The 15,924-nt window shown below is 35.0% G+C and overlaps 1 protein-coding gene across 3 annotated transcripts in view; it reads left to right on the forward strand.

Moving 5' to 3' along the window:
• The window catches only part of RPRD1A (regulation of nuclear pre-mRNA domain containing 1A), a 68,920-nt gene that overhangs the window by 27,988 nt on the left and 25,008 nt on the right, over nucleotides 1-15,924 (forward strand). For 2 of the 3 annotated variants that reach the window (XM_021686101.2, XM_021686102.1), the window contains exons 3-6: nucleotides 1,431-1,537; nucleotides 1,617-1,717; nucleotides 4,659-4,785; nucleotides 4,896-5,071. In XM_021686101.2, coding sequence (XP_021541776.1) covers nucleotides 1,431-1,537; nucleotides 1,617-1,717; nucleotides 4,659-4,785; nucleotides 4,896-5,071 — 511 coding nt within the window. Of the gene's footprint in view, nucleotides 1-1,430; nucleotides 1,538-1,616; nucleotides 1,718-4,658; nucleotides 4,786-4,895; nucleotides 5,072-5,986; nucleotides 6,446-15,924 lie in introns of those variants that run through there. The other variant, XM_044921124.1, reaches the window with a different exon arrangement.

Here is a 15,924-nt window from a genome sequence, read left to right on the forward strand (position 1 = left end):
AGGAAAGAACTAGAGGGTAGGAGAACTAGAGGAGAAATAAATTAAGGAAAAAACTAGAGGGTAGGAGAAGAAATAAATTAAGGAAAGAACTAGAGGGTAGGAGAGCTTTACATCATGAGATAAAGAATGACTATTTTGGGGAGGTGGCATTTGAACAGAGACTGAAGGAAAAGATGAAATGAGCCACTTGAGCATTCTAGGAGAGGATTCTATGTAGAGGGAATACTTGGCAGAAATAGACAGCTGTGTGCTGGGCATGTTTGAGGATCAGCAAGGAGATTTGTATGGGAGAAGGTGTTTTGTTTTTTTTTAAAGATTTTATTTATTTATTTGACAGAGACACAGCGAGAGAGGGAACACAAGCGGGGGAAGTGGGCTCCCTGGGAGCCCAGTGTGGGGCACAATCCCAGGACCCTGGGACCATGACCTGAGCCAAAGGCAGACGCTTAATGACTGAGCCACCCAGGTGCCCCTGTATGGGAGAAAGTATTTAGAGAATGTAGACTGAGAAGTAGCCAGGAAGTAGAACATGTCCCCCTTGTGGTCCAGCATAAGGATTTTGGTTTTATTCTTGGTATGATTGATAGCTCTTAGGGGATTGAAGAGCCGTATGATTTGATTGACATTAGTAGAGCACAGTGAAGAGTAAGAGCCTAAGAGACCAATGAGAAGACTTAAGAAATCCAGGCAAGAGGTAATAGCAGCTCAGTCTACAGTGGTAGTGATGAAGGCAGTTAGGAGGTGGTTGGGAGTAGTCTGTTTGCCACTACCCTGTTATTCCAGTCATCAGATCTCAAATATCACTTCCTCAGATCCTTTTTTTAATCTCTTTTGAAGTGGGCCAGGCCTCTGCATTATGCTTGTCTTTAATAGCTTGTTCTTTTTTGTGGCCCTTATAAGCAACAGCTGCTATAAAGCTCCATTTGTATCTCCAGTGTCAAAGATAGTGCCTTGATCAATAAGTATTTGTTAAATAAATTTAAAAATCACCTATCTGAAATCTTCTTAGCCTCATATTCAGCCGTCATTCAGTTAGGGGCATCTTCTTTGTAAACCCCTAGTAGCCAGTGTGAGCACCTTTACATTTTTTTGTAATTTTTTGTTTAATAATGTGTCTACGGGTACCTGGCTGGCTCAGTCAGTAGAGCGTGTGACTCTTGATCTCAGGGTTCTAAGCCTGAACCCCATTTTGGGTGTAGAGATTACTTAAAAAAATAAAATCTTAAAAAATATATATGTCTATAAGCTTTTAAAGGAGGCAGGGAGTAAGTCTGTCTTGATCACTTCACCCCTGAACTTCTGGTCACATAGTGGTGCTCAGTAAACATTTGAACAGCTTTTTTCAGGGAATGAGTGTCTGACTGTATTAAAAATAACCATTACCTTTTTAGTAGCTCTATTAATTGTTATTATTTGTATTTTCTCTTTAGTGAAACTGATGAAAGTTGTAAGAAGCACCTTGGAAGGGTATTATCTATTTGGGAAGAAAGGTCTGTTTATGAGAATGATGTATTAGAACAACTTAAGCAAGCTCTGTGTAAGTGTGTAATCTTTTATCATGATCTCTTCGTTAAAATGTTTGCTTTCATTAAAACTTCAGTGTTCTTCCATTTCAGATGGTGATAAGAAGCCTAGGAAGCGAACTTATGAACAGATAAAAGTGGGGGATGAAAATGAAAACTGTTCCTCTTTGGGATCTCCAAGTGAACCACCACAGGTAGAAGTTTTTCTGTGTGGAGGGAGTTTTGCTACTGTTACTTCATGTGGCCACGAAGCTTTATTAATTTTACTTAAGTTTTACTTCTATAAATTGATTTTTATTATAATTCTGAGTGCAAGAAAGAAGCTATGTGAATATCTCTTATTTTCTGATTAACAGATTGCTTATGTTTAATATATGTTGTATAATGTATAGTAGGCAACCGTATTTTGCATAGAAAAAGAATATCTGATTGCTAAATATGAGGTCTGGTGAGATATCCACCATTTAAATAGTTTCCTTTTAAATAAATAAAACATTATGTGGTAAGACTATTTTGTTATATGATTTAAGTACACTGAAAATGCCATTCCTAGAGATAAACACTGCCCTTTAGAGTATTTTTTCTTTTAAACATGTAAAAATGAGTGTTACAGTAACAAGCATGTATTCATACAGTTCTATGTAACTATAGAACCGTATAGTTCCATGGTAAAATAAGATGGATTAGAGTCATTATCTTAATACCCCATGTCCTTTCAGGTTGGTACAGTATAGCATTCTTTAGCCATCAATGATTCCAGAAAAACATTTTTAACTTTTAATTAATGTGGGCATTGAGTGTTAAAGCTTCCTCCTTCTATGTTTCAAACATATAGGAGGGACAGATAAAATTTAAAAGGAGAAAATGAAGACATAGCCATACTCATAAAACAAGGTAAATATCTTCGTGGGCTAGAAATGGTACAGAAGCACAATTCAGTATGTGAGCCAGAGCCTGGTTCTTGCTAAGCTTTGGTCCGGAAGTACATATAGCTTTCCAGAAATACTAGGGTAATAAGAACTCAAAGTGCTCCATGGGAGTTGGAGGACTGGACCTGAATTCACTGCATGAAACCAGAGGCTGGGTGAAACTCTTTCCCAATGAAAGGAACTTGAAAGAAAGATAAAACCAATCACTGCCTAAAACTGTTGGTGTGTTATGTCACTGTTAATACTGGGGAGGCAGAAAGAATCTCAGCTAGGTACTCAGCCAGGACCTGATCCAAACTACCTGTTCACTCGTTGACAGGAGGTGCAGAAGCCCACATGATCACCAGGGACAGAAGCTTGAGGAAAAAATAATAACATAACATTTCAAATAACCAAACGCTAAGGTTTATATTTCTTTTTATTTGGTAATAATTAAGACAAAGCACTTTGTGCTGAGAGCCTTATTATGATTCCATGAACAGTATTTTACCCAAGTTCTAGATACAGGGTCTGATCCTCTTGTGTTCTCCCTGATGAAAAGAGTAACCTCAGTTGTACATCTTAGGAGTATCTGTCTGACTCTAATCTAGTACTTAAATAAAATGCTGTTGCTTTTCATTTTATAATGACTTTTCAGATTAGTTGTACTGCTTAATTCTCAGTGGTTCAGCTTTGTAGCTACCATTTTAAGAATGGCTAAAATTTCTCTTTGTAGGATCCAATTGAACTCATTTCATTCTCTTCTATTAGAAAGTTGTAGGCTAGTGTTGTTTTCAGACAACTTTGCTTTTTTATCTGATCCTTGACCCAGCACTGGAAACTTAGAATTAACTCATGTGGGAATGTAAAGGCGAGATGAGAGCAGATTGTAGTTAAAGCATGCATATCAAGACCATAAAGCCAGATTACTTCTCAGAACTTCAGAAAATTTTAGAACGTTCTAAGACTAATTAAAAAATTACTATATAAAAGTTAATTGGGGCACCATGAAAAACAAGCTTCCTGATAATCATCATTGCTCTTAAGCTCACTTTCATTTGTAAGGGGATATATCTTACATCAAAATTATTTTGTAAAATATTAGAATATTAAACACATAGTAATGAATTAAAAGCTTATGTGGGATAGTATATTTCATATTAGATTCCATTCATTCTTAATCTTGTTTGATATTTACTTTGTGCTAGACCCCAGTGACAGCACTTTTTTGTAAGGGACTAGCTTAAAGAAAAACCAGTAACGATCTGTCAGTGTCATCTTTAATGTATACACAGAATTGATTATATCCTATATTTTTCAAGTGTGTGTAATTTCCTACTGTTCCAGGAATTAGTCTTAGAGATAAAAAAGGAAAAAAAGAAGGAGGTGGGATGGAAATAGAGACCAGTAAAAAGAAAATGTATTTATTTTTCTCTGGAGTAAATTTATAGACATTATGAATTGTGAAGTTACCAGCAAAGGCTTGCTGTTCCCTCCTAATTATATCTGATATGAAAACAGTGCAAGTAAAATATTCTAATGATAAAATAATTTTTATATTGGCTAAGTGTTTATGTAAGTATTAGTCATCAGATATATGGAATTTTGTGATATTTTAATGATCTTGTTAACAAACTGTAGAGTAGTTGAAGATACCATATTTAAACATATTCCAAAGCTACATTGCTCTTGTGCTTTAATTATGTCATATAGAAATACAATCGGTAAGACTCTTCTTTGTTGTAGTAGAACAATTTGTATCCCCCTACCCCAAATATCCAATTTAGTATTAAAAAAATTCTGCTCATGTATAATGATAATATAATGAATATGTCATATGTAAAACTTGTATTGTCTAGGTTGAAGTTATAGCCTGCTTTCCCTTTTGCCACTGTATGTATTTGGCATATAAATGATGCATGTTACTTTCAGAGTCTGATAATTATTTTTACACTATCTGTCTCTACCACTGGAGTATGACTTCCTCAGGGCTGAGGGCCATGTTTTATTTTAGTTTTCAATTTATATATTTCTAATACTTGACATAGTATAGTTTCTTTTCTTAATATTTCTTAAAAGAAATGGACTGCCTTCAAAAGTAGTTTATATTTAAAACTTCGAACAGATACATAGCCCATAAGGAGTAAGGAATATGAAATAAATTTTAAGTCTTTTGTATTTGTTTAAGCTTCATTTATTATGGTTCTAAAGTTGTATAACTTTTTAGACTCTAGATCTTGTTAGAGCATTACAAGATCTAGAGAATGCAGCCTCAGGTGATGCAGCAGTTCATCAGAGGATAGCGTCTTTGCCTGTTGAAGTCCAAGAAGTATCCCTACTAGATAAGATAACAGGTAAGAAAAGAAAAATGTGATCTGGAACTTTTTTGGAAGTCAGGGTGAGGGAATGGCATATGGCATTGTTTTTGTTGTGTAATAATGTTGTTATTCTGTGCTTTTCTTAGATAAAGAATCTGGAGAAAGGCTTTCTAAAATGGTAGAGGATGCTTGTATGTTGCTGGCAGATTACAATGGCAGATTGGCGGCTGAAATAGATGATAGGAAGCAACTCACTCGAATGTTAGCAGATTTTCTTCGTTGTCAAAAGGAAGCCCTTGCAGAGAAAGAGCATAAATTGGAAGTGCGTAACCTTTTCCTTCTTCAGTGCTTGTTTATTTCTTGGGTAGGCGTTTCAGAATACTCTGTTTCCGCACGTTTTGCATTTTTTGACATAGACCTTTTTAGACAATGGCCCAGGTAAGCTACTCCTTGCAGGAATGGGTTTCTTTCTACTTGAACCAAGTCAGCAGCCTAAGTAAATTTAGAAATTTGGTATTATGAAAATTGGTTGCTTTATAAAATTATTCATGTGGAATTCCAGTAGTAGTAATTCATCTGAAGAGCTTAAACTATTATTTTCAAGAACAGATTTATGGGAAAATAGCAGTATAAAGTCTGGTGTCAGCTACAGTAAATTATGGTTGGATTTCTTGAATTCCTGTTCAGAGTACATGTATGCACTTCTAGGTATACAATCAAAAAATAAAAGGAGTTTTTTTGGCATAGAATTAATTGTGGGTATGCTAGTCCCCCTCTCCCTGTCCCTGTAAAGTTCATCAATTCCTTTCAAGAAGTTAGTCTTCAAGTTACTCTTTTGTTCCATCCCTGATTCTAATGTTTAACATTCCCACCTCACTCCTGGCTCATACACAACCTTTGGTAAAAGAAAGTCATCACTCCTTTAAGTTAAGGGGTGACTGATACTGTTGATGAGTCTGGAGGTTCAGGGGTGAGAAACATTTTCCTACTTCCTTTGAGCAGAGTAGCTGTTGTCAGGGGTGGTTGGACCAGAATCTTTTTTGACTAGTTCTTGTTTAAATTGTTTATTGCTCTAGCAATTTCTTTTTCTATATGTATATGTAGGAGAATTTCTAACTCGTCTGGATCCCTTTATTTAAGCAGTTCTCTGCTTAAAGTTCTCATACCTAAATTTGTAGGTATGTTATGATACTGCCTCTACTAAGTTGCTTTTATTAGTGTCTAGTTGTTGTTTTAGCGGTCTCTGCCAAAGAGGATCATCATTTCTACCTGTGAGACCAGCTGTTTGATCAAGAGCTCTCCCACCCCAAATTCTCAGCTTTTAATTTAGCATTACCCCTTTACAATTTGGAGCATAGTTATTGGCACCATGCTCTACCTTGGAGAGAGCACGTACAAAAGGTTTCCCAATTGTACATAGAAAGGAAAAGGTAAAATATTTTATGAAGATACGTACGATATTTAACTTGGCTAGTTTTTGATCTTGTGATGCAACTTCAATCTTAAACATATTGTTACTTGTTTTATTGTTAGCAGAATTAAGGGTAAGTAATGTTATGCAATTTTTGTCCTTAGTCTTTTGGTATGGTTTCTTTAACTTCTATTGAGCTTCTGTTGCAGGTATTGGACATGGGCGTATCTTCTAACGATGTCATCATCATTAGCATATTCTTCCTGCTAAAAATAAATATCAAACTCCAAAGCCTGTATTGTCTCATGTTTTTGAAAATTGAAGACTGAAACTGTTATTCTACTGTATACTGCTTTTTCACTTAAGTTGGTTATTTATCACTGGTTACAAAAATAGGATTTATGTTTGAAGTGTTAGGAAGTGTAGAAATCAGATGTCACCCTCCAGTTCCCTCTTTTCCCAGTTCCTTTCAGCTAGATTGCCTAGTTGATGGTTATAGGTGATGAGGCTGATGATAATAATAGCAATAACATTTACCATGTGTTAGGTACTATTGTAAGCACTTCACATCTGTCAACTCATTTAATCCTATATAGCAGGAAAAATGATCCCCGTTTTACAGGTAAAGAAAACCAAGGCACAGGGAAATTAAATAACTTGCCCAAGGTCAGAAAGAGGTAGTGAGTTGTTAAGAACCCAGGAACTCTGCCTCCAAATGGCACATTTGCTTCTAGGTTTTACTTAAAGAAATTTAAGTTCACAGCAAAAGCTAAAAACTCTGTCTCCAACTCTTTCTCCCTGCTCCCTCCTCAGAGGTAATCACTGTCTTAAAGTGTTCTAGGAACTTTTTTGATTTTCAGCGTGACTGGATATTATCATATTAAAAAGAGACCACCTAAATTATGCTGAACATGTTTTTACAAGTAATAAAAATGTAGATTTCCAATACATTAGGAAGTCATTCCACAAAACTCTTTGTAAGTTATTATTTATAACTAAGTGATTTCTTTGTCAGAAGATTATGGAAATGATTTGAGATATTTAGACATTTTTTGTATCAAGTAGGTGGCATCACTGAAGTTGAAACTGAGAGGTCAAGATTTATACTTACCATATATATAAGCTGTGATACCATCAGATAGTTTTCATTTATCTGCATCTTTGAACATCAACTGTCATTGACCAGGTATTGATAAGTCATTTTTTGTTTTTCTTTAAATCGAACATAAGTTCAAAGTATTCATTCAGGGATTGTCTATTTCACATTTTTTAAGGAGGTTGCTATTTAAAGCATTTGTAATGAATGAAAACATGAAATTATTTTGGAAATTATGAATCATTTTTGGAACTTGTGACTAACTTTAGCTGGTTATTAAGCAGATAACTGTTAGACTATTAATCTAATTTATATTTATAAAATGCATGTCACAGATTGCTGTAGAAAATCATATTTCACCATTCAGAAGTTGACATTGAATAAACTCTTGTTCACCTAGTTTATTATTTTGGAAGGCATTCATGGATAGGGGACTTAAAGTAACATTTTGATTTTGATACTGTTGGGGAGGGGAAAGTATAGAGATCAGCAGTTCTTTCACATTTAATAAGATAATGTCTTTGATGCTCTGTTCAGCTGGTATAAGGAAATATGCTTTTATAAAATCCCTATTTTATGTCATAGTATCCAGATGTGTTTTAAATTCCTAGAATTCTATAGAAAATTGGAAATCACAATTTGATGGCTCTTAAGTCAAATTATAGTTCCAAGTTCTAGAAGTCAGGATGGGAAAACTGTCGGAGAGGACTGTTTATCTTTTGCAGTCCTACATCAGTATATTCAGATTTAGCTCATTTTTTAAATTGATGGCGTAGTATTCAGTGTATGAGTGTTATTTATTTATTTAAATCTGTCCTTCTTCTCATGGTGTCAGATTGCAGCCACTGAGTTGCTTTTATTAATTTTGTGCATTTTGGTAGTGCAGCAGAGAACATCCTGGTGAGGCAGGCTTGTATAGTTGTGCAAGTATATCTGCAGGATTGACTACTTTTCTATTTGGTTCTAAGTTTGCTTGTTAATGTTTGTCTTTTCTTTTATAGATTCTGGGCTTTCTGGATATAGTTAAGATGGTGTTCTCAATTCATAACCTTAAAAACACTATGCTATTTTTCTAATAATTTTTTCCTAATAATTTTATCCATTAGGATTTTTGAATTTATGGTGTGACATAGGGATCTAATTGAAAGTGATAGTAAATGTCCTTTGTCATGTATTAATTAATGATTAATGAGTTAATGACTCAGTCTGTCTTTTATTATGTTGTGAAATGCCGTTTCTGTTATACTTAATTCCTATATACGTATACATGGGAATGTAGTCTCTTTTTTATTCTAGTGGTCCATTTGTCTTACCCACCTTTAATTGTGCAGTAGATTTTTGTTCGTATTATTTTTGGTATTGTTCATGTCTGCAATTTTAACTAATAATGATTGTTGTGTATATGAATTTTTACTTCCTTTCCACTTACTTTATATGTATTTGCTTTCATACTTAATATTTCAAATGACATTTTCCTAAGTAGTTATTTCTTACTTTACTTGGCCTTCTCCCTATTTCTGAACACATTGTTTACTTTTGTTGTCCATCCCCTCTGTCTGCTAGACAGCATTATCCAGGATTTTCAAGACTGTTACACTTTCATAAAACTTCGTTTTTCCAGAAAGTTCAATTTTCATTTTTTAAATGCTTAAGATAAATTTTGTTTTGCCTGAGACATTTAATGATTAGAAATTCCAAATGTCTGCTCTCGCACTATAGGAAATAAGAATGTTTTAAATAGCACTGAAAGTGCAGATTTAAAAATCCTCCTGAAGGTGTTACCTGCACATAGCTTTTTGATGGTTATTTATCAAATTTCAAATTTTATTAAGGGTATAGTGGTAAGGATATGGAGAACTGATTATGGAATCTTTCATCTGTAGTTCAGTTATTTCTTACGTTTTACTTTTTTTCACCGAATCATTGATTTAAATTTAGAAGTAATTTAATAAGATGGAGTTATATGGGTTTTTTTTTTAAAAGCAGACATTACTAATTTCTTAATGGTTTCTTATTTTTTGAGATCTAAATATCATTAAGTGTAAAATTTTTATGGTTAATTTATTTTTCAAGAATCATAATCTTAATATTTTTTATTATGCAGTTAATCTATGTTCATCATAGGAAAAAAGCTCCGTTTTTTTTTTTTTTTTTTTTAAAGTTTTTATTTATTTGACAGACCGTGAGAGAGGGAGCACAAGCAGTGGGGGAGTGGGAGAGGGAGAAGCAGGCCTCTCACTGAGCAGGGAGCCGGTTGTGGGGCTTGATCCCAGGACCCTGGGATCATGACCCAAGCCGAAGGCAGACGCTTAACAACTGAACCACCCAGGCGCCCCAGGAAAAAAGCTCCCTGAGCAAAAGGCTTAGCCCTGTGTTTTGGCTCCATGTATTTTGCATACTGTTCTTTTCATGTAATATATGTACAACTTACATCACTGTTTTCCATTTAGTGAATGGCTATATCATAATTTAACAACTCTGTGTTCTTTGACTAAGTGTTTCAGTTGCTTTGATATTATTGTAAACAGTATTGCAGTGAACATCTCTTCTAGTATACTCTTGACTCATCTATGTCTTGTTTCATGTATGTGATAAATTCCTAAAGATGAAATTGTTGATTCATGTTAAGGACTTGATACATGTTATCAGTCTAACTTTCAGTAAGATTGTACTAGATCATTGTCTTTGATGATTCCCAAATATTATTTATAGGTCTTCTCTTCTGGGCTATTAATTTTCTCCAAAAAAAAAAAAAATGCATCACATTTGCTGGGTAGATAACATAGGCCATCTGTTTTCAGAATAGTGCCTTACTTTTGTCTGTGATTTGGATCTTCAAATGCAAATCTTTGGCTTGGTTTCTCACTCCTGTCTTTTGGCTCTATATGATAAGAGTTTTAACAGACTGATGTAGAGATTCTCAGTTGATCATAATTGTCAACATTTCAAGGAGCTTGGTACCTCAAAGTCCTGAGCCCCTCCAAAGTTGCTCAGAATGAATTATATCACTTTCGGTCGTTATTCCTTGTTCCACTTTTTCCATCTTCCAAAAGTTTCTTGACAGCTGTGTAGTATGAGTCCTTTTTCTCCATTTCTTTCAGTTTCCACCTTTATAAATTGTTTTACTATTTTAGTGGCTTTTTGGGAGGGAGTGGAGAAAAATATGAGTTCAGTTTATTATAAAAATGGAAGACCATTGTGCCTTGTAAAATAGAACTATAGTATATGTGTTTTGTAACTTCTGCCAACTACCCTTGTCTAAGTGGTTGTCATACATTGCCTAGATTGTTAACAACTCATCTTCCTGTTCTCTTAATGCCCTACGCAACTGCAGCCTGGTTTATCTTTTAAGAAGTCAGGGCTCATCATACCCCTGTTTAAAACTCTGCACTGCTTCCCTTTACACTTAGATCTTATTTAAAACTCCATGATAGCACTAGTCATGAGTCTCCATTTAACCTCATCTTGAACCATTTCAACAGTATCCATTTTACTCTTAAAGCAGGTGAAGCATTTCTCACATCAGATCAGGGTTTCTGCCTTGCTAATCGCTAACAGAGTAGCTGGATGCTCTCTCCACCACATCTTTACTTAGCTGGTGCCTTTTTTCATTTAGATTTATGTTCCTGTGTTACCTCTTCAGCGTCCTTCACTGCCCTTTCATTTGGTTCCACCTGCCCTTTTCCCACCCACTGTATTACACTGTTGTTTTCTTTTTGGCTTTTTATTTATTTTTCCTTCACAGTACGTATCACTCTTTGAAGATTTAAAATATTGTATATGTACTTAGTTATCATCTGTACCTGCCATTAGAATGTGAGCTCCGTGAGAGGAAGAACTTTGTTTTTTCATGTTTATTGGCATATCCTAAGCACATGGAGTAGTACTTTTCTCCTGGTGTTTTTGTTGAATGAATAAATGATTCAAATGATGAATGAGTGAATACCAGTACAAATGTAATTTGCGAGAAGTATATAAATATTTATATTTTAAATTGGTGATTTATTTTGTAATTAAATCAGAAAAAGAATGTTGCCTTTAAAAATGATTAATGAGGTTTTTGAGGAAAATTATATCAAGCACAGTAGGTGAACTAATTTTTAAGTCATATTTGTCTAGTCCAATACCTTAAAAGGTGGGCCTTGTGTTCAAGAACTGCAGCTTCTAGAACTGCGGCTGAGCATTTGAAACAAAGGAGTAAATGGCCATTTAAAAATAAAATTATTTTACCAGTTTGCCCTGTTTTTCCTTCAGTAGAATAACATGTTAACAATATGTTAGAAAACATGAGTAACAAATGAACAGTACTCATCAGTGAAGAAGCACTGAATATATGAGTCACAGTGCTACCTGGTGGAAGAACTGGAGCCACAAATGATATCAGTCTTTAAGCCAGTGTTCTTTCTTTTTACATAAAAAGAAAGGAATTTAATCTGTAATTGCCTTTTGCTTGCTCACTCATTTAAAGAATATAGCTGATAATAGTAATACCCTTCAAGAGGGGCATTGTGATTAAAGAATTTATGCTTACAAAGCAGTTAGCACTCTCGCTGAAGCCAAGTAAGTGCTCAGTAACTGATAACTTCTACTACTGTTCCTGTAGCAGCTGAGAATTACTAGAAGTGAGGTGAGATTGGAAAGTAGTTAGAACCAAATTGTGGAGAGCACTGAAGGTCAGGTGGAGCTGATGGTTGTAGCAGTCCAAAGGTTGGAGAGGAATGGTGGCATTGGCAGTGTTTGCAAGCCTGGTTGAAGTTAACCGAGTGGATTACAATGGGGGAGAATTCGCTATAAGAAGACCAGATAGGATTTAATTAGAAAATTTTATATTATGGATAATGAAGGCCTGAACCATAGTTGATGATAGCAGTGAGAAAGGAATGGGCAGGTATGGGAAACCATTGAATCATAAGAATTTTATCAATTGGGTCTGAGGGTAGAGAGGTAGAAGGAATCCGTGATAAATGAAATTTTGAAAACCATGGGGCAAATGATTCTGACATTGGCTAAAAGGATATTAAATAGGGAACTGGTGGGGTGCCTGGGTGGCTCAGTCCTTAAGTGTCTGCCTTCGGCTCAGGTCATGATCCCAGGGTCCTGGCATCCAGCCCTGCATCGGGCTCCCTGCTCGGCGGGAAGCCTGCTTCTCCCTCTCCCTCTGCCGCTCCCCCTGCTTGTGTTCCCTCTCTCGCTGTGTCTCTCTCTGTCAAATAAATAAATAAAATCCTTTAAAAAAATTAAAAAATAGAGAACTAATTTTGGTGGGGAGGATGATTTTGGTTTTAGGTAGATCAAATTAAACTTTTTCATTTTTATTTTTTGTGCAGTGAAGCCTATTATTTTTTCCCAGGTTTATTGAGATAACTGACATAATGAGTGAACTATTTTAAAATTCTTTTTTTTTTTTGCTTTCTTGAAAAATTGAATAGTTGGCACTAAAGTTTTTCTAACTGTAAAAGTAGTAAGTGATCCTTATAGTTTAGAAACCCTTCAGAAGAACACACAGATACCATCTGTAGTCTCATTACCCCTTAAATGCAATTGACAAGATTTGGAAGATGGAATCATATAGTGCATGCTATTTTACATACTGTCTTTTTTACACATTTATAGTAAACATTTTCTCATTATAAATATTCTCATTATCTAAAATGAAGTATTTCTTTAGCCAGCTGCCTATTGTTTAGCAGTTTTTTTTCCCCAGTTTCTTGCTATTGAAAAAACACTGTTTTGAATCACCTTTTAGCTAAATCTTTGCTTATCTGTGATAATTTTTTTCATAAATTCCTAGATGTAGGGGGGAAAATAAAGGAGTGAAGTGAAGTGATTTTCATGCTCAGTCTGCTACAATTTAAGAAACCAAATGATATCCTGTCTGGTGACAAGAGGAGGTGGAAGTGGAGATGCCTCTGTTGCATTTTACTGATGTAAATCCATATGACACAATCTGCGTGAAGACAGTTGGTAATAAAATCAGAACCCCTGATTTTACATAATTATTTTTTCTGCTTTTATCCTTTTACCAGGTCATTTAAATTGCATAATGCTCTAAAAGTAGCTGGTTAGTAGGGGAAATTTTGGGAGCCATTAAAGTGATGGCATAGTTCTTTTATATTTTAAAATATTGTAAAAAACACATTACCTAAAATTGACCATCTTAAGCATTTTTAAATGGACATTTCAGTACTGTTAAATACATTCTCATTGCTGTGCAACCTATCTCCAGAACCCTTTCATCATTAATGGGTACAGACTTTCAATCGAAAGTCTGTGCCCATTAAACAACTCCCCATTCCCCACTGTCCCCAACCCTGACACCCACCATTCTTTCTGTCCCTGAATTTGACTAGGTATCTAATATAAGTGGAATCATACACTATTTGTCTTTTTGTTACTGGCTTGCTTCAGTCAGCGTCATGTACTCTTAAGTTTTATTAGTGTTGTAGCATGTACCAGAATTTCCTTTTTAAGGCTGAATAATATTCCATGGTGTGTGTGTGTGTGTATACCACATTGTTTTCCAATGCATCTGTTGATGGGCACTTGGGTTGCTTCCACATTTTGGTTGTTGTGAATAATGTTGCTATGAGCATGGGTTCTTAGCAGATAACTCTTGAGTCCTTGCTTTCAAGTCTTTCGGGTTTATACCCAGAAGTGGGATTGCTGGATCATATGGCAATCCTATTTTCAATGTTCTGAGAAACTGCTGTACCATAGCAGACCATCCATAACAGCTGCACCATTTTATGTTCTTACCAACAATGCACTGACTTCTAATTTCTTCACTTCCTCAACAACACTTGTTGTTTCTGTTTTTGTTGATAGTAGCCATCCTAATTGATTGGCTATTTGTTTATCATCTTGAAGAAATGTCTGTTCATGTCCTTTGTCCATTTTAATTAGGCTGTTTGTTTTGTTGTTGTTATAAAGGGATGATATATATATAGTCTAAGGTTGATGATAACTTGTTACCAGAAAGAGTTTTGGAGATCATGTAATCCACCAGTGCTGGATTGTGCTAGATGTTATTCTAGAACATCTCCCCCAAAATAGCCTCTGCTTGAATGTTTCTGATGTAAAGGGAGCACACTGTTTTGAGAGCAGTCTTCCATTTTCTGGAAAATTGCTAGAAACATGTACTTCTTATTTTAAAATTTTCACAAAAGTATTTACTCAAACATATATATTTATGTGTGTGTGTATCCACACACACAGATTATACATTGGGGAAAATGGAAAGTATCAGAAATCTAGAATGGAAGATAAAAACCAGAATCTACTATTGATATTCAAAAAATGCACAGTTTGAAATAAGAGCCCCTTAGTTTTCCCCTCTCTTTCTTCCTTATAGACCAGTTTTGTTTATAAGATCTTAGACCCTTTATTGATGTGTAAAGAATCATTTTTCTTATTTTTTTATTGTATCATTACCATTTTTCATGTATTGTTTGTCATTAAAAATTTTAAATGGATAGCTATTTCAGTCAACTATGTCAAAATAAAGGACAAGTATAGCAGTCATGAAGAGTGACAAAAATAGTGCAAGTCCTTGCATGTCTGAGAATGGCTTTCCTTTCTGCTCACCCATGAATGACTGCTTGGCTGAATATAGAATTCTTGGGTCATGTCTTTTCTTTTTCTCTTTGTCTTAGTTACTGTATTTTTCCTTTCTCTTGCACATTTAACACTTTGCCTAACATATGTAGGATATTGGTCTTTTGTTAATTTTGCTTGATATTTGGTGTTCCCTTTTATTGCGAAGATCTGAGTTGCCTTTTTTTTTCCCGTTTCTCCTTAAATTCCTGTTATGTTGAATCTTCTGTATCTTCATGATGTTTATCTTTTCTCATTATTTTTCCTCATTTTTGTAATTTCCCTTTAATATTTTCCTTGAGTTTTTTGTTGTTGCTGTTGTCTTTGTTGTGTTTGTCCTTACAGTGTGCTTATCTGATGTTGGACGTTGAGATTGTTTTCTTGCATTTTTATGGGATTCTGTTGAAAAATGGGATTTATTATAGCTTTTAGTGGGGCACTTCACAGATTCTACAATTCTGGGGCAAGTCAAAAGGAAATCAAAGTCACAGGAGATGATAGTGCCAAAGTTTTGTGAGTTTGCCATGTTTGCCCATGCCTGACCAGAACCTTGCCTCTGTTTTGCAAGCACACCAGCCACACCATCCAGTACCGGTTTGGTTATTGTGGTTCCTGAATCTTCATGTGGTTGGGAGTCCCAGCAGGCGCAGGTTGCCTTGTGAAAGTGACCCACAGGAGAATCAGCAGTAAAAATGTCCATAACTGCTAGAATAGTCATGCCTCCAAGAGCTTGATACCAAGAGTGTTTGGACCTATTTAATGTAAATGTAAAATACTGTTTAAGTAGTAATTTTTATAAAGCTTAATGTGGGTTTTTTTGGTTGGTTATTTTATTTATTGCAGCAATGCATGCTTAAAGCATTTACTCTCCCTGCTTTTATGTAACTTCCTAATCCATGGGTTTAGGAATTTTGCAATTAAATATTTAGAAGTGTATGTCTGATGCAAGTAATGGGCTCTGAGAAAGGATCTAAGGATCATTTCAGTAAACAAAGTATGTAACTATAGTAAGATCTGTAATGTGTCTATATTTTTTATTTTTTAAATAAAGAATATTTAAGTAAGGTCCAGTAAA

The sequence above is a fragment of the Neomonachus schauinslandi genome, chromosome 14 (genome assembly GCF_002201575.2).
Source record: "Neomonachus schauinslandi chromosome 14, ASM220157v2, whole genome shotgun sequence".
NCBI classification, from domain to species: Eukaryota; Metazoa; Chordata; class Mammalia; order Carnivora; family Phocidae; genus Neomonachus; species Neomonachus schauinslandi.